At 36.8% G+C, this 24,644-nt stretch overlaps 1 protein-coding gene across 1 annotated transcript in view; it reads left to right on the forward strand.

The window, feature by feature from the left end:
* LOC113109644 (exonuclease mut-7 homolog) overlaps nucleotides 1-23,650 on the forward strand; it is a 59,163-nt gene extending 35,513 nt beyond the window's left edge. Inside the window, exons 19-20 of the mRNA XM_026273340.1 lie at nucleotides 22,615-22,681; nucleotides 22,891-23,650. Of these exons, the coding sequence (XP_026129125.1) occupies nucleotides 22,615-22,681; nucleotides 22,891-23,228 (405 nt within the window). The 3' untranslated portion in view covers nucleotides 23,229-23,650. The remainder of the gene's footprint in view (nucleotides 1-22,614; nucleotides 22,682-22,890) is intronic.
* The last annotated feature ends 994 nt before the right edge of the window (nucleotides 23,651-24,644 follow it).

Here is a 24,644-nt window from a genome sequence, read left to right on the forward strand (position 1 = left end):
GATGTATAAATCTCAATTTAAAAAAAAAATTACATTTATGACTGGTTTTGTGGTTTTGGCCTTTATGCATACAAAATATTTAGCCTTCAAATCACTGTTTGGAAATCATGACACTAATATACTAATATTGGATAAAAAAAAATATATATATATATATATATGTAAATGTTTTTCTTGATAATAGTGCCATTAATCGCTTTTGTTTTGATACAAAGACCATTTAATGACCATATATTAATACAATTAATTATTATTATTATATATGTAATGCTAATTATATATTATTTTCATCATATTATTGTTATTTATAAAAAATATTCCATATTAATTTATCATAAACATATTTTAACATAAATTGTTAAAGGTTTGTTGCCTTTATATATTAGAAGGATATAAAGGGCATCAAGATATTTGGGGCTCATCAGAAAAAGTTTAAAAACCACTGATCTAGTTAACTTGCTACTAAAAATATTTGATGAAACTAACTTGTAAAACTGTTTATTAGTTCTTTCTCAAAAGGGCTGGTACCTTGTACATTGCATTGCTTTGTTTCCAGACAGACCCATTTGCTGTTACTAGTGGAAGTTGCATAGAGCAAGTGTATTTCAGTTTTGTGTGATGGACACATTTACCATCATCTGAAGGCGTTGTGTCAGTGGAAATCTAAGCTCAGTGTTACTTACTCAAGATTATCTTACACCTTTCCCCCAGTAAACCGTTGCAGAACATTGTGGTTTGGCTAACCTCATCCAGCTTTCACACCCCGGATGTGTCATATTTTGGCGGAAAGAGTTGCAAACTTGCACTTCTGTCTGTGTGTCCGGTGCAAAGGGTCAGTCTGTGAGGAAAGAGGGTCAGGGTGTGTGACTTTGGTTCTTCTGTGTGTGTGTGTGCTTGTATTGGAGATGTATAATAGGAGCGTATTTCCTGTTGGCACCCCCGCTTGCTCTCGCGGTGAGGAATCTGTAGCACCCGGCGGCTGGAATGTCCTGTTTGCCTAGATCTGTTTGTGCTTTCTGCACGCCGTGTTTTGATTGGCCTGACTGGCACCGGTGTGTATGTGTGTGTCAGTAACGCAGCGCAGAGCCTCACTGTTTGATGTGAGCCATTGTGTCAGAGCCAAGCTGCTTCCTGCTACTGCTGACAAAGACAGTAAAGAGACCCTTACTTGGACTTCTCCTAAATATACTTTTAAATGGTGCATAATGTCTGTATTTCGTGCTGATCTCATGGTGCACACACACAGCTGCCTCTGTCCGTGTCGCAGGGTATTAAAGAAATATTCTGGGTCATTTACAGCTTCATGTCTATGGACAACATCTGTTGTATGCTGTCCATTAGCACAGACGATAAATTTGACACATTCCCTAATAAATGTATAGGTTTATTAATGTTTTATAAGTGTCTTACCATGAGCACTGTGTTTTTAAAGTTGCCAATAAATGGAAATTCAACCTGTTGTAACCAATTCATCTGTTTTCTAATTGCTTATGGTGAGCAGTTGTGTCAATTAATGCAATTAACTCTGCATAAACAGCTACGCAACTACTACATTCAAGGCTGACACGGACAAGAAGAAATTGTTGAATCAAGTCATTATTTTTTTGACACAGAAAGTATTCTTGTAGCTTCATAACATTACGGTTGAACCACTGATGGCTATTTTAATTATTTCATTTTTTTGCCTTGAACGTTGCTGTCAGTTGACCGTCAGAAAGCTCTCGGATTTCATCAAAAATATCTTATTTTTATTCCGAAGATGAACAAAGGCTTACGGGTTTGGAACGACATGAGAGTAAGTAATTAATGACAGAATTGTACATTTTTTAACACATTTGCTGTTCTGATACTCGGGCAACCAAGATGTAGGTGACTCTTTTTTTGGAGAACAGTACAGAAGAGAAGATGGTTAGCTGAAACTGTGGTCCTTGGTGAAGTTAACATCTGCCGTCACTTTGAGAGTCAAAAAAAAAGCATATCAGGCAATACAAAATGAATACCTGTGGCTCCTGACGAAATATTGAGGTGTTATGAAGTGGAACCATTGGTCTGTGCACAAAGCTGAACGTTATCTATAACATTATTACTAGGGGTGCTCCGATCAGGATTTTTTAGGCCAATCACCGATCACAGAAAGAAGTATCGGCCGGTACGATCACTGATATCTATCTTTTTTTAAAACCTTGTTTTTATCATGTGGACTTATTTATAGTAATACTCCATTCAGGATTTTATGACATTTATTCAGGGCCTGAATTTCATTTTTGAAAAGAGGGGAATTTCCTTCTTTTAGGTGATCCCTCTGAGGGGTTTATTTATTTTTTTATTTTTATTTTTTAAAGGGTTGGAGGGGTGTGGGGTTAGATTTTCAAATATATATTTTTTTCACCTAAATGTTCGATCATGAAGTGCAGTTTTGTTTTTACACTCGTGCAAATGCTGCAAATTAGCTTACACACGGCACAACACAGTTGCTTAAGCTAGTGGCAAAACTTTAAACTACTTTTCTTACATTATCACAAACTTTAATTCTAAATTAAAACTTACCATTGACAGAAACCGTCAGCTCTTTTGCATTTAAATCTTTATCACAAGCAGTTCTGCGGTTCACTTCTGTCATCGATTATTACTTTATCTAAAAGTGCTCTTTTCCTTTAAACCTAGCGAACAAGTCATATGTGTTCTCTGTGACACACAGCAAACTTTAATTATATGCAATTATGGTGTAATTACTACATTTTCGTTTTCATATTTAAAGCAAACAGTGCGCTGTCACTTTAATTCAGTGTGAATTCAGATGTGTCTTCAGCTTGAGATCGGTTTATGAGATCGGCTTTTTTAAAGGGGTCATATGATGCTATTTAAAATTTTCCTATTTCTTCGGAGTGTTACAAGCTCTTGGTCTATAAAGAAGATCTGTAAAGTTGCACAGACTAAAGTCTCAAATCCAAAGAGATATTGTTTATAAAAGTTAAGAGTCAACCACGGCCTCCTAAAACGGCTCATCCTAGCACGCCCCTCATGTCTATGTCACAATGTGGGAAGATTTGCATAACACTGCCCAAAGAAAAAGACATAACATTGATTCTCGCTGTAGTATTGTTGCAGACACAGCTGACATGTCGTTAAGCTACTTTGTTTGGCCTTCCAAAAGAGGACACGACTAGAAATCAGTATTTACAACACCGTTCCAGTTCAACAGTTCAACCCAAATATACAGATGTGTGCAGCGCATTTTATGGAGGATGAGGACTTGGGTATTCTTGTTTGAGATGAGGAGGGGTTAGGGTTAGGGGTTAGGTTAGGGTCACTGATGATTAAATTGCAAGTTTTGAGTAGTGTAAAGTAGCGCTTGTTTGTTGTTTCCCCATCACAAATTCAGACATGGCATTATGCTTATACAGTGCGATATGCCACACATAGAAAAGACAGTTGTAAGACATTATAATCAATAATTATGTCCCCACTGGATGCAACAAATGCCTCGTTTCTAATGAGTTTAATTGTTTTTTTCTCCTCGTGCTGGGAGACGGCACCACCGTATGTTAAGGGGCGTAACATTTTCGGTCACAAGCTTGAGGTGTTCAGCCAATCACACTGAACTGGATAGCTGGCCAATCAGTGCACACCTCGCTTTTTCAGAATGGTGAGCTTTGTAAAAATCTACGTTTTTCAGTATAGAGGAGAAATAATAATGTACATTATATGGAAAATAATGTGTTTTTAAACCTTAAACCAAATAAACACATTTCATTATACCAAATACACAAAATAATGTTATTTTTAGAAATATCATATGACCCCTTTAAAGAAAAAAGTCACTTATATCTTGGCCTGAGGTTGAGTAAATTAACAGCTGGTTATAATTTTTAGGGTGAACGGTCCTTTTAAAACACTGTTTGAACAGAACAAGCTCCAACTACAGGAAATCCAAAAGTTCATCCACCTAGAAAAGTAATCCCTCATGGAAATTATGATTTACAGCTTCAAAAACTCAACTCAAGTAATACAAGCTTCCACTCTGCACCCAGAAAGCCTGTTTTTATCAGCCACCATGTGGAAATTCATGAATCATCCTTTGCTAAAAATTTATAATAACAGCTGAAAAAAAGCTTTGATCGATTAGAAAACAAGGTGTCATTCATGTATGCCAATGATGTGGGACGAGTTGTGCAACAAAGTAGAAGTCTTTTGGGATTAAGGTTTTGTTGAAATCTGTAACTGTGAGTGTGAGCAATAATAAAAGTGATGTTTGCTTTAGCAAAGTGGGAGCTGATGAATGTCTGTGAGAAGAAAACATAAAGGAGAAAAATACAGTGAACATGAGACACGCACACAAAGAAAGAAGAGGGAGAAATCTTCCCAAGTAAGGGAAAGGGAGGGTAAATGATTGACGGATCTTTTCAGAAAGAGATAGGAATGGAATGAGAGAGAGGAAGAGAGAGCGCGAGATGAAATGAGCTCTTCCTCTCGCTGCTTTCTGCTTGAGAGCATTCCTGTGCAGCGATGATGTCATGAGAACCGGGCCCGAGGTTGTTCAGAGAGGAGGGGTTGCACTCTTTCACCTCACGGAAAGACTGAGCCATATATCACAGCCTATAAATGGCAGCCCAACATTCTTTAAAAAAGGAACAGCACATTTTAAAATACAGACAATATCAGCTGACCGAGGCAACAGCTGTATTACACAGTTGTATTTTGTAATAGAAAGCACAGAATGAATCTGGTTTATTTTTTTTAATAATGCGTTGTGAGTATAAACTTTCAAACCTGGATGCCTGGATGAGAAAGTTTAATCTTTGTCCAGTGTCTGCTATTTCTCTTCAGAACTTATGACCAATAAAAATGTTTTTGCACTTGTTTAAATTAGTTGTGTGTATTTCTTAACCTCCTCATACAAGCGCTTGTGACCTTGCAGACAAACTAATCAGTGTCAGAAAATAAACATGCTGGTGTGAGCTAAAGGCCAAAGTGTAGTTTGGTTTTTACCTGTATGAGACAGTCTGTGTAAATGTGAGTGTGCATGATGCAAGTTTCGTCACCAGAATAGTACACGCTTACTGTAAATGCATCATCTGATTTTGGTAACAGTGCGTACTTTGTATGCGCAGGTTGCAAATGCGCGTTGATTTGGTTTTGCAATAATCAGTTGTTCCACAAGGTGGCAGCACTGTCCCAGGCCGTTGTTTCACATTAGAAAACAGAACTAAAGAATACCAGACAGAATAACAACAACAACAAAATAGTGGAGACTGTAACAAAAACAAACTCCCACAGGAGGGTTGCGAGTTTGTCGCAACTTTAGTTTAAAAAGAGTACAAAGACATTTTTATTAGTCGAATTCTGGAGAAAGATTAAGCTTTTTAGAGCATGCTTCAACCGCCTGCATTCCCGCGCACCTCAGATGGAATGTACTTTTGAAAAGCTACATCTTCAGTTGTAAAAAGTGTACAGATTATGCTCCGTTCTAAAAATTTGGCTGCATGCTTGCAGTATGTGCATACTTTTCTAATTAGCGTAACTGTGCTGATGAAATGTATGTCATGCACATACCATGGCATAAAAAAACAAAATGAACTTTCAGCTTCGGAATATTGCACTTTAACACTATGTTTACACCAGTGCACGAGCAGCGGGACACGACAAAAAGATAATAGAACCCTATAATCAGTGATGCGGCCAGGTAAACAGATGCATCGTTCTATTTATAACACACTGACACAAATTACAAATGCTTTGTCACATCCAGCGTGTCCAGACACTATGCTAGCATAAAAAATGCTAACTTCACTTTCTTCTGGAATTAATTAGTTGAGTCTTGTGTGGCACCAAGTTGTTCCTTAAGTAGAGTGTTCCAAATCAATCACTTTTGCCTTTTAAGCCATTAGGCATAGTGATGGCATCAGAAGGTAATACCGTAGGACGGTAGTATTGAATGATTACCGCATGCATATAGCAGGTACTCCAGAGTGTTTTAAAGAAAACAATAGTATTAAAAACCATAGGACTGCAAATCTCTCTTTCTCTCATTTCACTTTTTCCTGTCTCTTGCCACCCCTCCTCTCCGTCCCTCCCTAATAGTTGCATGTGTGAAAGTGTGCCTTGATGGGCATTTTTATGAGCTGTACTTAGGGAGGGTTGCTCAGTGCGGTCATTCTTATGACTGGAGTGTGTGTGTGTGCATGTAGGAGGAAAGCATCATGTGTGTCCATGATTTACTGTGAAAGAGAGACAGCCCATGTCACCATGTGTGTATATCTGTCAGCTATTTCATCCCCAGAATTTATCTACGAATTTCCATGTTTATGCAGACTGTAGAGAGTTATGTTTTTCCACAAGCTATCATTCAAGCCCATTTTTATCTCCAGTCGTCTTTTCATGAACTTGCACAGCATGCCTTTAAAGTGCAGGGCTACGTGCTGGGTTCCCTGTAGCTCTGAAGAATGGCCTGCTGTTGCCAATGTTAATGCTACCATACTTTGCTTTGGTTGAGCAGCTAAATGGGGCTTAGTTGGTCATCTAGATTAGGCTCTGTTTATCTCACCGGTTCTCTTACTTTGAACAAATAGTCCTTTCTGTAATTTCACCTTAGCAACAAAAATTTGTAAAGCACAGTCTTTCTAAAGTACACTTTTTAGGCTAAAAACAGATGGTTTAAATGTTTCCTCTTTAATGTAACAGAGCAGCTTGAATGTCAGATTTTTTCATTTTGTGTTCCACGGAAGACATTAGGAGTGAAATTATGGTTGGTAAATGATGGCATCATTTTATTTTGTGGTGAGATATCCCAAACAGTTTCAAAGAAAAATCTGTGTTTTCAAGCAAAACATCAAATTAACATTTGTGAGGTTTTAAATGTAAAAAAAAAGTATACACTGTTTAAAATTCAGACAAAAGTGATACTGGTTAGTTGGTTCCCTAGGAAAAAAGTTATATATTTAAAATACATTTATTTCACACTAAGTATAGTTCAGGTCTTTAAACATAGTAACTAACTATATCGCTCAAGACTTACTGATATAAAATTATAATTAAACTTTATTTGGATTATTACTTGTGTACAATGCATTTGTCTTAATATTAAACCTAAAATGTATTTGTGCTTCCACACATTTAAAGTGCATTAAGTACAAGATTAGTTGTTTTAAATTAGCAGACTTTAAGTATACTAGTTTACTATACTAAAAAAATATTTTATATCACTATATGGTATCACTTTACCCAATGCATTTGTCATTTGTTTCTAAGAACAATAGATTACTTAAAATGTCCCATTATGTGTCCCACATTAAATCATGCATGCTCTGTTTGAAACAAGATTTTGATGGATGTGCTTCTAACTAGCGCTCACAGTTTCTAAGGTTAATAGGGTTGTTATATATGCTGAAGCTAATAGTGGTATGCCTAGCGTCCATGGGAATGTTGTTGGACTTGAAGGATTCTTTTTGCATGGCTGGTCTGTGCACTTGCACAGTGTAGATGCCAGTCTTAAATGAGACCCCCAGTGGAGCCTGTCAAGCTATAACAGCTCAGGAACCCCACTGCTACTGTTTGTGTTAATGAGGGGAAGACTGGCGACCCATAGTGTGTCTGTGTGTGTGGTGAGAGACAGTACTAAAGTAGTGATAAACATGAGATATTTAGTTCTATTTTGTCAATTATTAGTATTGGGACACACTGCGCTTGAGTTGAGCTTGGGAATGGGGATCAACAGAGGCTGGCAGTACTTCCTCTGTGTCTGATCCGGCTGATGTTATCGAGGGGTGGAAGTCTGTTTGCTTTGGGAGTGCTGGGCAGTTAGGGGTGGGAAGGGTCGAAGAGCAGCCCCCCCGTGGGACAGTCGAGGTATATGGACACTGGGGTCAGCCTCTCTGGCTTGGGAAAGGGCTAGAAGAGCCCGGACTGTTGAATGATGTTGAATAAAATGGGAATGGAAAAATGGCCAAATTCAGACAAGAGAAGATGCGCACTCTTGCCTTCTCCCTTTCCCGTCATCCAGCAACGAAAGAAAGTCTGTTTTCTCATAGGAACTGCGCTAGTGCATCCGTGATGCTTACGCATTAGGAAAAGGAGGATGCACTGAGGTTAACTTTATCCGCTTCACCTTTTGAAGGGATTCCCCAGTGATATAATCTGACCTTGCAATATTAGCCAGATCTTGGCAAACCAAAGCATGCTGGGATATGTTCACATCTTATCAGACTAGCCTGCAGTGTTTGATCTCTAGATTTCTGCTCTCTTTGAAGATCTCCATTACAAAGAGAGGGGACACAGATGGCCCCAAAGCCAAAGAGTAAAAGCAGTGGCCCGATGAGCCCAAAATCAAAGCAACTGTTGGAGAACTTTCCCACACCATCTACCCCCCCCCCCCCCAACCTTTCCCTGATTGGTCAGGTTGCGTACCTGTTTCTGTCTGTCTGTTTAAGCCCTCCCTCTGGGAGGTATTTCTCATTTTCTTTCTCAGCATTTTTTTTCTTCGCCATCTATTTTGGTGAGCCGGGCCGGTCCAGCCGGTTCCCACAGAATGGTTCCCATGGTTATCAGTGAGGAGATAGCGTCAGGGATGGAGGATGATTGGGACCGGGGGGGTGGGGGTGTTTGACAGAGACCGGGATGGACAGCTCTGCACTGGGAGATAGCAGCTCTGTTACATGGAAGGAGGGGGTTACTTGGGTCCGGCTCTCAGAGCTATCAGGGGGTGAGCGGAGCTGGAGTCGGTGGGGGTGATGGTGGACTGGTGTGGGGCGGAGCGACATGCTCGCGGGGGCACTGTGAGAGGGACTGATTCGGTTCCCACACTCATAATGACTGTGTCACAGGAGACTGCAAAGGGACAGCCTCTGGCCCTGGGGAATTCAGTAGGACCGAGCAGAACGCAAGGGAAGGAGGGGTGACGATGGAGTCCGTGACATAGGAACTCTCTCAGGCCTTTTTAGGCTTCACCTCGAATCTTTCACACCCGAGGTGAACCCCGAACCCAACCCCTAGCCATCCTCTACCTCTGCATATCCATCTCCCGGTGTCTTTCCCCCCCAGGCTTTTGTTCACCATCTTGTCCCATTTCCTGTCTACACCCTTGTTCTTGTTTCTCTCTCTCACTTATTTTTGTCCTCCCCTGCTGCCATCTCAAAACCCTTCGTTTTTGGAGAAGGGGGTGCTTTGAAGTCGTCTTTCTTCTGAGGCTCTCGTGTCTTATCCAGCATCATTAGAACTTGACCTCTCTCCCCTAACGCCCTTTCATTTCACTTTATCTCTCACATGCCGTGTGTGTGTGAACGGTCATCTTTGTAAGAAAATCAAGCTCATTGGTCCTCGTTTGCTCTCCAATTTCACGGCACAATGAGTCTTTCATGTTTGCTTAATTGTTTGATACTGTCGGTACCTTTGACACAGCTACTTGTTGGCCATGTTATGGGATCAGTTGTGTCCTTGGACCACAAAACCAGTCATAAGTAGCAGATGTATATGTGTAGCAGCCAACAATAATCATTAGGATATTAAAGGGTTAGTTCACCCAAGAATGAATATTTGGCTGCGCTTTACTCACCCCCAAGGCATCCTAGGTGTGTATGACTTTCTTCTTTCAGACGAATCTAGTCAGAGTTATATAAAAAATAGTCTTTCGATCTAGGGATTTCAAGGAAGCGATAAGAGATGCAATCAATTAAAGCTGTTGATGGTCAGTTAACTGATATAATGTTGGGCTGCGTGCGGCTCGTGCGCAGAACACGTGCGAGCGGCTGTGAGTGACAGTGATCGTATACACCCACTATCATTCATTCACAATGTACAAATTAACCTTTTAATGTGATTTAAACTTACACTCCTACAACTTAAACTCCTACAAGTTGCTAATTTGTTTCTACGACTTTATTAATTTGTGGCAACTGTCCATGTTTCATTAATTTTGTTTGTTAAATAACCCATGATAAATAGAACAAATCCTTAATTCATGAAATATTTATTTTCCCTTCCCAAAAGTGAAAGTTTAAAAAATAAGCATGCAAAATTAGAGGGTTAGACTGTAAAATAAAATTTAAGAAAAAAACTGTGCATCAGTGTTATTGAAATTGTGTAAATTCATGATCAAACGGCAAACCAGAACAAAACCACATTAATGAAGGCTATAGGCTCAAACGGCATCCAGAGGCATGGTCGAGATCTAACATTTTCCAGTTAACCTATTATTCCTCTAATAAACAAAGCTTTTATACCATAATTGTCATAATCAGAGACTATAGTTTGTAAATAAATAATTGCTGGATTCAAAACAATTAAAAGCAATTAATATGGACCTCACTAGGGCACAGGTTCTCAAGTCCTGGTTCCAAATGGGATGCTTTAAGAAAAATGTATAGCCTATATAAGTAATAGGGGTAACATAAAATACAAATTTGTTTTCATAATTTTTTTTCTTTTAAATATGCGAAATATATCTGACTTAATTAAGATAATGGATTTAAAACAGAACAGCGGCGCTCCACAAGTTTACAGAAAGAAAAGGATGAAAACTGTTTGTTTGCTTTATTTTACAAGAGCACAGACCTTCTGTTTTTATTGCCAGTGTGCACAAATGAAAGTAAACACTTTTTTATTTTTTTATTTATTTTTAATATACGTCTCAGTTGGGTCTATTGCAAATTAAGTTCTGGTCATAATAATCACATAAAAATTTAATGTGAATGTAACAAACAAATCTCCATATTCATCGGGAAGAAGGAGGCGGGAACCGGCGCACAATCAAAAAGCATTTTAATAATTCATAAATAAATACAAAACGGCGCACCAGCCCCTCACGGCCGACTGGTGCGCATAAATAAAAAGCACACACATTAAAATAATGTCCCAGGCCTGGTCCTCTCTCGTCCTTCACGGTCGTCGCTCCAGTTTTATATCCTTCCATCTCCTACGTGGGACTCGATACTAGCGGTGGGGCTCAGGTGTAGCTCATCTCCAATCACTACACCTGGCCTCACTCCTCGTTCCCACGCCTCTCGGCCCCGTCCCACTCGCCACAGTGAACAACAGTTTGTTTTGAAGCAGCGATGGAAGCAGTTCTCTGACTGCGCAGTACAGCCACACGCGTGCCACCGTTACGCTTGGGATCATTTTATTTTAAATATCATAATGGCAGTTTAAAACATTGTAATTGTGTTTTAAAATACACCAGCAAGCACCACAAAACTATTTAAAGAGGTACGTTCAGCGGTCTCCGTGTGTGATCCGAAACAGTCATCAGAGTAAAATGACCTCAAACGACATCAAATGATCATAATCACATCTGTTCATTTTATAATCCTGCTACTAGCATTTTATTAAGACTAAAACCCCTTTAATTCAAGCGAGAAAGCATTGTTTGTGTGTGTGGCTTTTGCACATCCTGTCATGTCTGTGACTGCGTGGCTGCAATAGACCCGTTTTGTAGCATTAAGGATAACGATTAATTGATCGTTAATTTAAACTAAGATCGATCATGGAAATGATCGAAAATTGACATCCCTACTTTGATCTTTTAAGCTCTATAATTGCAGTCAGTGGGTGTTGCAGTGCTTTAGTCCAAAAGACGTGAAATAAAAAGCACCATTCCATTAGAAAAAAGTGTTTCACACAGCTCCGGGGGCTCAACAAAGACTTCCTGTAGTGAATTGATGCATTTTTAAAAGAAAAATATCCATCTTTAAAACATAATAATCACTTGAATCTAGCTTTTGCTCACTGTTGTAAACTGAAGCAGCTCCGGGGGGATTACATATGGGGTCTGCGTTGTGCATGCGCAGCTCAGAACTGACGCACGCAGAAATGAAGTGGAGAGATCAAAACAAAACAACAGTCACTAATTAGAAGTACAAAACAAGGATTTGCAAAGAAGAGTTTGGGAGGATTCGATATAAGCTAAGAGGAGACTTTTTTTTTCTTTGCTAAATTAAGAAAACTTTGCTTCCTTTGCTCCTGTTAACAAATGTTGGTATTCACCGGACTCATTGGCGCATGTGCAACCTGACTCATACGCCATGCTTCCAAGACTGCTTCTGTTTACAACTGTTGGCGCAAGCCAGATTGAAGAGATTATTATCGAATATGGATATTTTTCGTACAAAAATGCATTGAATCGCTGCAGGAGGCTTTTATTCATCCCCCGGAGCCATGTGAGACACTTTATTTATTTTTATATATGGAAGGGCGCTTTTTATTTAACTTCTTTTGGACTGAAGGAATGCAGCACCCACTGACTGCAATGATGGAGCTTGAAAGATCAAAGACCATTTTTATATAACTCCACCTGGATTCATCTGAAAGGAATAAGTCATATACACCTAGGATGCCTAAGGGTGCGTAAAATACAGCCTAATGTTAATTTTTGGGTGAACTAAACCTTTAATTAAAGAATCATGTTCCTTGAAGATATTTGCACCCTCAGATTCCAGATTTTAAAATAGTTATATCTTGGCCAAATATTGTCCTATCCTAACAAACCATAGTTCAGTGGAAAGACTGGTTTAGTGTTGCATTGTCACAACTCTGACATTTCTTGCACATGGCCGATGGTAGGTAAATCTATGATTTTTTGATCAACAAAAGCAAATCTTCTAAAGTGCCAAGGGGTAATTGGAAAAATTCTTCATTACTGGGTTTTTACCCACCCTGTGGTCTGCAGACTCTTTTTTTTCAGCCTGTTGAGTCTGAAATCTGTGTTGCCCATTGGATTGGGCCGGGCACCAGTCATCCCACAGCTTTCTCAGGCTCGTCCCCCCCTTAAGGGCTGCCATAGTCAATATTTACAGTTGGAGATGAATCACAAAGATTCACAATAGCATTCCGAACATGCTTAAGAGTGTCAGTTAAAGAGAGCAAGCAAGGGAAGAAAGAGAGGTGTGAAACGCAGCACAAGGCTTGCGCAACAGAGTGTGGTGGCGCTCCCATGACAAGACTTCGGGAGACAGGACGGGACAAATATGGCAGCGAGTTACTCAGGGTGTGGTGGGAAGACTGCGTGACCCAACAACTTTGCCCACAGTTTCTGTATATATATTTATGTAATACATGTATATGTATTTGTGTGTGTGTGTGTGTGTGTATAGCAAGGCTGAATTTATTTAATCAAAAATGCAGAAAAAAAACTATGTGAAATATTATTAGATTATTATAAAATAATAGTTTTATATTTTAATATACTTTCAAATATAATTTATACCTCTGATGGTAAGGCTGAATTTTCAGCATCATTACTCCAGTCTTCAGTGTCACATGATCCTTCAGAAATCATAATAATATGCTGATTTATTATCAGTGTTAGAGTTGTGAATTTCCATTCTTTTTTTATTTTTATTAATTACTATTATTCAACAAGGATATATGTCCAGTTGATTTAACAAAAATGACAGAAAAGACTTCTAAAGGTTTTAAAGAATTCTAAAGGTCCATAATATGATTGTCTTCATTGGCTTATCTGTGGTGGCCAGAATTTTAATATTGGTTCAGCCCTCATTATCAAAGCATGGAAAATGCAATGCAAGACCTTCCATGAATATATGTTCACAGTGTATTCAGGATTTAAACCAGTTCACTAAAATGGATCTTTCAAAATAATTTGATTCACATTAAAATTATTGAACTCCTAACTCTTCCAACATTTCAGAAGTTATGACTCTATGAAGTTGTGGCTTCTTATGAAACCTAATGGCCAAATAGAAATCTATTAAAATCAATCTAATATTTTCAAGCTAAATGTATTGTGTGTGTGTATATACAATAACTCAGCCAGCCCGAGTTCCAAATCTCATTTATTTACATCTAGGACAAAAAACCCTCCAAATTCCCCAGTGACATCCTCAAGGATATTTACTGCTGGAAGTATGTAAGAGTCATTGATCTGACCGCCTGAGACGAAAGAATGAGGGGAAAGAAAAAGAGAGTGCTATGAACCATTCTTGGTTTCAGGGCTCGTAGTGAGGCTATTATCCCCCTATTTGGGCAGTGCTAAAGAGCTCAGCTCTGAGAGAGGGGCAAGTATCAATAGGGTGGGTGGAAAGGCTAGCTTCACAGAGGCCAAGCTAGCACACAAACCCTCAGTGCCCCCCTGAGCCCTGCAGCTAAAGCCCACACAAAGAGTCTCCTCACTGGCCATTATTCCCCGACTCCCGTGGTTCTCTGCAGAGCTCCAGTCCCAAAGCAGCCCCCCTCGTTCAGAGCTGCCAAGAAACTTTGCTGGGTATGAGCTGTTCCAAGACCAACAGAGGAGAGTTTTCTGAACACATGTATGTTGTTAGAGAAAGAGAGAAGTGTCGACTTCATCCTGTCCAATCGTCTGGGCAGTGAACGGGCCATTAGCACTGACAACAACACTAATCTAAAACACCTCCAGGCAGGGTCACGAGAGAAAGAGAGGTCAGGCCTGATGAGCTTTCTGCTAATGCCTCAAGTAAACGAGCAGTCTCTAATAGAACTGAAATGTTCTTTTTCTTCTTTTTGAATTCCAGTGTATAGCATATACCAGTGTGACGGAAACTACTTCCCAAACTTAAGTAGTTAAAGGGGTCCTGTAATGCTTCTTCATGTTTTCAGTTTTAGTTAGTCTGTAATGATTACTGTTTGTGCATAGCAAAAATCTGCATCTAACATACTTCTCATTCAGTATTAATGTGTGTCTAGAATGACCACAGATGAGGCATTAAGTGAATGGCGCTGAGACCAACTTGACATTTTACAGAGTTTGTGGTTGCTCAGTTTTTCTAGATCAGTTTTTGTTGTGTAATAGATTTGAACAAAGAAATCAGTAGCTACACAAAAGCCGTATTGGCCATGAATTGATTGCAAAAACAAATCCAAAAATTAGACGAGTAAAGAAAATGCAGTACTTAGAATAAAACTAAAGGAATAAACATACACAAACAAAAACAAATTAAACCCTTCGGCTTGTGACGATACATTGATATATAAAGACACAAAATGGGTCTGTGCAAGAAACTGAACAGTATTTATATAGTTTTTTACTTCTGCAGCACACAATGTCCGAACTGTTATAACTCTCCTGAGTGTGTTCTCAGCAGCAGGTGGTGAGGCATCTTCTTCTTCTTGCTTTATGGCGGATTGCAGACTTACAAGTGCATTACCGCCACCTATCTCTCAAATGGACCACTGACACTCTGTCTACAATCTTAATTAGGAGTGTCAATGGTCCACTTGAGAGATAGGTGGGGGTAATACACTTGTAAGTCTGCAATATTATATTATAGTATAGTTCTTCGTCATTTATTATCATTATTCAATTTTGGTAGTATTTCCTTCCTTTGATACTTTTTATTGTACTCCGAATTTGAGTTTGTTTTATATATATATATATATATACTGTATATATTAGTGCTGTCAAACGATTAATTGCAACGATTAATCGCAATTTTTTAAAGTTTTTTGTTTACACAATATATGAATGTGTTCTGTGTATATTTATGCATATATAATTACAAACACATGCATGAATATATTTAAGAATGGTTTTTATTATATATTAAATATATTTATATTATATTAATATAATATATCATATAGGTTATATAATATACATATTTTATATAAAGTATATGAATATATAAATGTATATACATAATTTTCAAAATAAATTACTTTATGAGTGTGTATTCTTTTATACATAATAAATATAAACAGTAAACATATTATGTAAACAAAAACGTTTATTTCGGAAGCGATTAATCACGATTAGTTGCAATTTATCACTTGACAGCACTAATAAATATAAAAAGAAAACTAATAATATTGGTTCAGTTGAAGTGATTTAAAAATAATTGCTAATGCTTTACATTAAAGTTAGTTAACATTGGTTAATGGATTAAGTAATATTACCTAACAATGGGTAATATGTTTGTTCCAGTATTTAATAATTTTTGTTTGTCAATTAATAGAAATACAGCTCATTGTTAATGTAAGCTCAAATCGTATTAATATTAATAGATTCAGAATTTCTTTTAAATACTGTATTTAGCGAATTTAAAAATTGGCAGTAACGAAGAAGATTAAATGTTTGTGAAGTATTTTTAATTGTTAGTTAATAACTTATTAATGTATTTAATAGCTAGTTAACTAATGTTAACAGATGGAACCTTATTGTAAAATCTGTCCGTTAGAAACAAATTGCCCAATGCCAACCACAATTTGCTTTCCCACAAAACGCTATCTACATTCCTCAAGAAGCTTGCGATCTTGTTATTGGCCGCCCATGCCTGCAACAACTGTGTCAAACAAACGGTGAGGTTTGCTGTGCCGGCAGGTCAGGAATCTGTTCCCACGCTTACCTGCCTCTGCTTCTGTTTGAATCATAGCAGCCTCCTCTGATTGGTCAGACTCCGTCACGTGACCCAGCCACAGCACCAGCCGCCCGTCTGAATGCAGTGCAGGATTTTCCCATGGGAGCAGCAGTGAGAGGGTGGGGGGGACGGAGTGTGTGTGAGTGCAACTGAACATGTCCCTCTGCTCCCCTCCCCCAGCTCTCCATCTCTGATCTCGGCTCTCTAATTGGAAATGTTCAGCTTGTCTGAAGCTCAGTGTCTGGAACAAATACTCAACACCGCGCTGTGCATACAGTCACCAGTCAACTCCTGCACCGTCTTTACCTGAGGCACAACAACACAAGCTCTGTGACTAACCTAGTAACTACGTTTTCTGAAGAACTGATGAAGGCGAGCTCCAGATCTTGCATGCTTGCGTGTTATTTAGATGCCAGGAATTGCTGTTCTGTTGATGCTCTTGGCATCTTGCTAAAAAATGTAGTTTTATGGGATATTTCCCTGTTTAATCACTGACCAGGAAAATCAAAGCGCAAACTTAAATAGCTCTGGGTTTGTTGCGGCTTTATATTTGTTGAGCTGCACAATTTGGCCCCAAAAAATTAATTATAAAAACATTTTTCCGTGATTTATATATCGGTATGACTATAATTATAGCAGTGGTTATTATTACTAAATAGAAGTATTAAATATGAAATAAAATGGTAAATATATGTGTGTGTGTATGTGTGTATGTGTGTGTGTTACTATTGTATATTTCACAGTAAATTTAAATAATTTAATTTCACTATACAATTGTAGACTATACTAATATTTATCTTTAATATTTATCTTTATTTATCTTTATCTTTAATATTTATCTTAATTGCTTCATTATTACTAAATAGAAGTATTAAATATAAAATAATAATGCTAAAACAAAACGGATATTACTATTGTAATATTTAATTGTAAAATAAAATAATTTACTGTAGACAATACTAATATTTGTCTTTAATATTAATCTTAATTTCTTGATTTTCAAAAGTTAAACTTTTAAGCTTTTTGCTAATTTTTTTTTTTTTGTGATTTATATATTAGTATGACTATAATTATACTATTTATTATTGCTAAATATTATGAAACAAAATAAATATTATTATTGTAATATTTCACTTGCTTTTTGTTGTCATTTTTGTTGTTGCTGCTGTTTTTAAATACCACTGTAAAATTACATTATTAATATTCATGCCGTCCTAAATTCTTTATTTTCAAAATTGAAACCAGTGAGCTTTTTGATTGTGAAAATAGTTTTGTGATTTATGTGTAAGTACTACTATATCAATTATTGTATATATTATTAGTACTTAATGAAACAATTAATTAAAACACAAAATACAACTCAGAAACTATATTTAAAAAAATATTATTATTGTAATACTGCACTATAAAAGAAATATATAAAATTACAATACTAGTTCTTATGGCAATAGTACTTTCACAAGTTAAACTATAGAGTTTTTTAAATTATATATTTTTGTGATTTATATATCAGTATGACTATAATATAGTAGAAATGATTACATAGAAATGATTACTAAATGGAAGTATTATATATGAAATACAATTATTAAACAAAATAAATATTAGTATTCTAATATTTCACCGTAAAAGAAAATTATTTTTCACAATACAACTATAGAATTGCAATATTATTTATATCTTAATTTCTCTGTGAAATAAAAATATATATATTTATCAGTACAGCTGTAAAATTACACTACTAATATTTATAGCAGTTGTAATTTTTTTATTTTTAAATAGTTAAACAATTTAGATTTTTCTGCAAACTTCAGAAAGGCCTTTAAAGCTTCATAAAGCCATTCCCAGATGCAAATTATAACGTTAGAGTCACTCTGAAACTTGCAGTGCATATATTTATGTAATTAAATCACAGCCAGTCACACTGCAATGTTAGTTTTATTAAGTATGCGTGTAGCCTTAATCTCTTCTCAAAAACTTGCAAGATTTTCAAGTATTCATTTCTTTTTCCAGACCACATTCAGTCACGTCCATACCACAAACGGAGCAGGACGAGTTAAACACTCCAGAGTTTCCAAAGCGTGTCCTAACCAGCTGCCATAGAATATATCTCTTCATCAGTTGTTTTCTGAATCGACTGGGGGATTTTAATCAGGCACTCAGAATCAGCATCACACTGAAGTATGCACTAGTGATGCCTACCTAATAACAGTATGTTGTACAGAAATGTGACTGAGAGCAGGAAAGCACTAGAAAGCACACAGGAAATCAGGGATAAGATCGTAGCAGCAGCACATATGTGACCCCGGATCACAAAACCAGTATTAAGTGTCAGTTTATACGTAATCCAAAAACTGAATAAATAATCTTTCCATTGATGTATGGTTTGTTATGATAGGACAATATTTGAAAATCTGGAATCTGAGGGAGCAGAATAATCTAAATGTTAGAAAATTGTCCAAATGAAGTCCTTAGCAATGCATATTACGAATCAAAATCTGTAATTTTGACCCATACAGTGTATTTTTGGCCATTGCTACAAATATACCCCAGAGACCTGAGAATGGTTTTGTGCTCCAGGGTCACATGTGACATATTTGCCATAGGGTTTGGTCTGGTTTCGAAGCAAAACTCGCACATGTGGTTTTGGAGGCAAACACAAAGAGTGTGAGTGTGAAGGGTTGGCGGAGCAGGTTTGGACTTGCTCTTGCATGGGAAACTCAGGAGTTGGGTAAATAGTTGCCGGTGTGTTTTGCGCGGCTCAGCCAGCGCAGTGTGTGGGAAGAGATCACTCAAGGTGGTTTGGAGAGAGCGTGAGAGTGAGCAGACAGGGTTTGCAAAGGGGACACACACACACACATACACACACATACACAACATGCCTTTCATAGCACCTTGTGTGTGTGTATGCGTATGCAAAATCATATGTAGTTTAAACTGAATTCTGAATGGATTCAGTATTAAATCTGAATGTTTATTAATAGCATACACACTACCTGTCAAAAGTTTGGAATTAGGATGTTTTGTAAAATTTTTCATATGTTCATCAAAGCTTCAATTTGTTTTATTAGAAATACTGCAAAAATCCTAATATTGTAATATTTTATTACAATGAAAAATTTTTTTTGTTTGAAATGTAATTTATTCATGTGTTTTTAAAGCTGAGATTTCAGCATCATTGTGATCCTCCAGAAATAGTAATAATATGCTGATTTGATTATGAATTAACATAATAATCATAGTAATAATGAATTAATATTGGTGCTTTTTTCACCTGTTAAAAGAACAGCATTTATTTAAAATATAAATGTTTTGTAACATATCATCACTTTTGATCAATTTAATGGTTCCTTGCTGAAAAACAGTTATTTTTCAAATGTAATTATATTTCACAATATTACTGTTTTTTTTTTTTTTTTTTAATTGAGGCCAGATAAAGGTATTTTTTGATTTCTTTCAAAAAATATTTAAAACATTCCAAATATTTTGGTCATTAGTGTGTATTTATTAACATGTATTTATCTTCACGTTGTTCCAAACTCATATTCTATATTTAAAAGGAGAAGAATTGTGTTCGTGCTGCTCTGTGTTTTAAGGCTTCTTCAGTCATACAGTATTGTTCAAAATAATAGCAGTACAATGTGACTAACCAGAATAATCAAGGTTTTTAGTATATTTTTTATTGCTACGTGGCAAACAAGTTACCAGTAGGTTCAGTAGATTGTCAGAAAACAAACAAGACCCAGCATTCATGATATGCACGCTCTTAAGGCTGTGCAATTGGGCAATTAGTTGAAAGGGGTGTGTTCAAAAAAATAGCAGTGTCTACCTTTGACTGTACAAACTCAAAACTATTTTGTACAAACATTTTTTTTTCTTCTGGGATTTAGCAATCCTGTGAATCACTAAACTAATATTTAGTTGTATGACCACAGTTTTTTAAAACTGCTTGACATCTGTGTGGCATGGAGTCAACCAACTTGTGGCACCTCTCAGCTGTTATTCCACTCCATGATTCTTTAACAACATTCCACAATTCATTCACATTTCTTGGTTTTGCTTCAGAAACAGCATTTTTGATATCACCCCACAAGTTCTCAATTGGATTAAGGTCTGGAGATTGGGCTGGCCACTCCATAACATTAATTAACTGAGGCTTGAATTCAGAGTTTGGGGGTCGTCTCACAAACTGCCTGTGGCCCTTGGACCCAAAAAGAACAATTTTACTCTCATCAGTCCACAAAATGTTCCTCCATTTCTCTTTAGGCCAGTTGATGTGTTCTTTGGCAAATTGTAACCTCTTCTGCACATGCCTTTTTTTTAACAGAGGGACTTTGCGGGGGATTCTTGAAAATAGATTAGCTTCACACAGACGTCTTCTAACTGTCACAGTACTTACAGGTAACTCCAGACTGTCTTTGATCATCCTGGAGGTGATCATTGGCTGAGCCTTTGCCATTCTGGTTATTCTTCTATCCATTTTGATGGTTGTCTTCCGTTTTCTTCCACGTCTCTCTGGTTTTGCTCTCCATTTTAAGGCATTGGAGATCATTTTAGCTGAACAGCCTATCATTTTTTGCACCTCTTTATAGGTTTTCCCCTCTCTAATCAACTTTTTAATCAAAGTACGCTGTTCTTCTGAACAATGTCTTGAACGACCCATTTTCCTCAGCTTTCAAATGCATGTTCAACAAGTGTTGGCTTCATCCTTAAATAGGGGCCACCTGATTCACACCTGTTTCTTCACAAAATTGATGACCTCAGTGATTGAATGCCACACTGCTATTTTTTTTGAACACACCCCTTTCAACTAATTCAACTAATTGCCCAATTGCACAGCCTTAAGAGCGTGCATATCATGAATGCTGGGTCTCATTTGTTTTCTGAGAATCTACTGAACCTACTGGTAACTTGTTTGCCACGTAGCAATAAAAAAATATACGAAAAACCTTGATTATTCTGGTTAGTCACATTGTACTGCTATTATTTTGAACAAAACTGTATGATAGCTGTAAACTTGAATTTGTCTCTTTTCGTCACAGAAACCTTTCTGGAATATAGCATATGAGTTATGTAGACTTATATTTTTGGTCCTTGGTGGGACCGGACAGTCATGTACTGTTACGAAATAGTTTACTTCCAGATTGACACCTTTAGAAGCGATGAAAGCATGAGCGAGTAAGTGTGAGAAAGTGTCCCTCTTCCTTTAAAGCGAGCAGTCTTATGATTTCAGTTTCAGTTTGTGAGAAGCATTCCAGTCTGATGAGTTGTCAGTGACATGTTAAGGTGTTAGTCTCAGTCTGGCTGGTGTTGCTGAGCTCAGTGACGAGGCTTTTAGCGCCTGTGTGTTGTCTGTAAGGGTGGGAATCGGTCCCTCGCTATTATGAGACAGAAGCCACACCGAGGTGTGAAATCAAGAGAGGCGGCGAAAACGTCTAACCTAACACCTAGCCTGCGTCACTGGACCCCTGCGTGTCTGCATTTGGGCTTGTGTGTGTGTGTGTGTGTGCATGAGAGAGCTGTTAAACTATTTGAAATCTATAGTTAGGAACCTAGCATTACTGCTGTGTATATACAGTACAGTTCAAAAGTTTGGGGTCAGCAGGATTTATTTCTAAAGAAAATAATATTTTTATTCTGCAAGAACACATTAATTTGATTAAAAATGATATTTATTTATTAAGTTCAAAGAAAACATCTGTTTTCAACGTGAATAAATGTTTCCTGAGCTGCGAATCTGCATATTATTACGATTACTGAAGGATCATGTGACACTGAAGAGTGAAGACTGGAAAAATTATGATGAAATTGCACGGGAATAAATAATAATAATAATAATAATAAACAACTAGTTATTAGTGTGAACTGGACCCTATACTAAAGTGCTACCAGACATTTTAACAGACTTTTAAAAGATTCACCCCAAACATTTGAACCCTGTTATATGTATGAATATGTTTTGCTATTTTGATATGCTGGTAATGGATAGATCGGATCATATAGTCAAGGAAAATCAAGTTAAAATCAAAGGCATATATGTGTGAACTTATATTTACCACAACAGGAGTAGTTATTCTGAAGTTTTGATGATAACTCTAAATTATCACCAAAAATAGATATTAAGTTGGCTATAAACGGTATTAAAGTTATTTAGCAGTTATGTGTATATACTGCCTGTATTATATACAAATAAATAATAAAAGATTTGGTGTAACATCTCGCTGCTGAATGTATTTACTTGGTCTCCTCGTGTTTTATTACATACGAATGTGTGTCTTCTGTCACCTTTGTCTAGGCCTGTAACTGTAACGAGTACATGAAGCTGTCCCGAGAGGATATGACCCGCATGATGAAAGAGAGAGGTTGCTGCTGCTTTTCCATTTGTTCCCCATGTCAATACAGCACATATTTAAATGGATAGCTACTGTACTGGTTTTCCACCATTTTTACTTTTTCATTTTAATTAGCATTTAATTTTAACAGTATTTTGCGTTAATCGTTTGTTTCTCCAGCAGGAGCATTTAACATAACCTCTGCCTCGCTTTTGTTTGCCTTTTCTTTCTCTTAAAAGGTCTTCTTCAAGACATTGTGTGTAAGCGGGATGACTGCGAGTCGCAGGATGAAACACAAGTGGAGTACAATAGCGGGAGGCCCCCAGAGGGCCCCGAGTTCACCCCTCACTGCCGCTGGGCCCCACGTACCGTCCTGGACCCCCAGACCTTCAGATTCCCCAGCGGAGCTGAAGTTCAGCTGGAGACGGTGCCCCCAGGCCTCCTGCCCCGGATTCCAGTGTACTTCATCTGCACCGGCTGTGGAAAGGTGTTCTGGGAGGGGACCCACTTTGACCGGGTCCTGTCACAGTTTCAAGAGGTCCTGCACGTCAGTGAAGATGCGGCGACAAAAGCTTGAGATCGAACAAACTCCAGATGTAATGAACTCTTGCTGTTGCCTTGCTTTTGTTTTTTCTTTTTTTCATGCATCTGATTTTTTTAAAGTCTTTTTTTATGGAGGTATTTTTATTTGCTACACTGTGTCATAGTGACCTTTGTGAAGGTTTAATCGTGTTTTGCACTGTAAACAAAATTAACTGTTAAACTGATCTGTGTACATTTGTTTTCCACAATGTAATTATATACTTGATGCTATAAAATGTTTACGAACCTCCTGAAGTCAGAAAAAAAAACTTTTTAATAACACTTTATGAAATGATTAGTCATAAATTGTTATTAAAACAGGATTTATATTGGACTAACACCATAGAATGACACAAGTCTTTTATTTTCATTTTTGCACATTTATCTTGTTCAGACATTTGTTACTCTGTTTTTGTTTTTAACTAAAATGTTATTAATGCCCTAAAATCTCCTATTTTTTTCATATATCATAAGTGTTAACTGTTTTAACAACACTTTATGAAAAGATTGGACACACATTGTTATTAAAAACAGGATTTACATTGGTTTAATCCCACAAAATTATTTTTTTTTTACTTTTTCCGCAGTTTTTTATTATTTTTTTTAAATTTGATTTAAGTTTTTTAAGTTTGTTTTACACAATAATATACTTTATACATCAATCCCCCAAAATGACAAGAAATACATTTCATTTTCATTTTTGCACAAAATCTTGTATGTTTCTACTGAATAAAAAAAATTAAAAATTAAAGATTTCAATTTGTTTTACACGTTATAATAATATACTTAATGCTGTATATTGTTTATAAATCTCCTAAAATTGTTTATAAATCATAAGTGTTTTAATAACACTTTATGAAGATTAATCACAGTGTTATTAAACGCGGGATTTACCTTAGTTTAACCCCACAAAATGACAAGACTTTGATTTTAATTAAACGTTTGCACAAGATTTATAAACATTTTCTTTACATTTAAGATCTAAATTTGTTTTACACAATATAATATACATTAACCCCCCAAAAATGACAAGATATTTCACTCTTTTTTTTGCCACTTTACTGACTTTAATTTTATTTAAAAAACTTAAATCTAAAAACTTAAAAATCTAAATTTGTTTAACACATAAAAATATACATCATGCCATAAATGGTTTACAAATCTGTGTTAACAACACTTTATGAAACCGATTCCCACAATATTTTTGTGCAACATATTTAGCCATTTTTTCTTTATTTGTTTTTCTAAAACAACCTATCATAATATTTCCCATATTATCTCTCTTAAAAAAAAAAAAGTTTTATTTTCTTGACTTTCTTTTTGTCAGAACGAACCTTGTTTATGTTTAGTCTTTAAGTCATATCTCCATTTGTAAATCTGTCAAAACTACAAAAAAACATGCTTGGGTTCC

Source organism: Carassius auratus, chromosome 10, assembly GCF_003368295.1.
Source record: "Carassius auratus strain Wakin chromosome 10, ASM336829v1, whole genome shotgun sequence".
Lineage (NCBI taxonomy): Eukaryota > Metazoa > Chordata > Actinopteri > Cypriniformes > Cyprinidae > Carassius > Carassius auratus.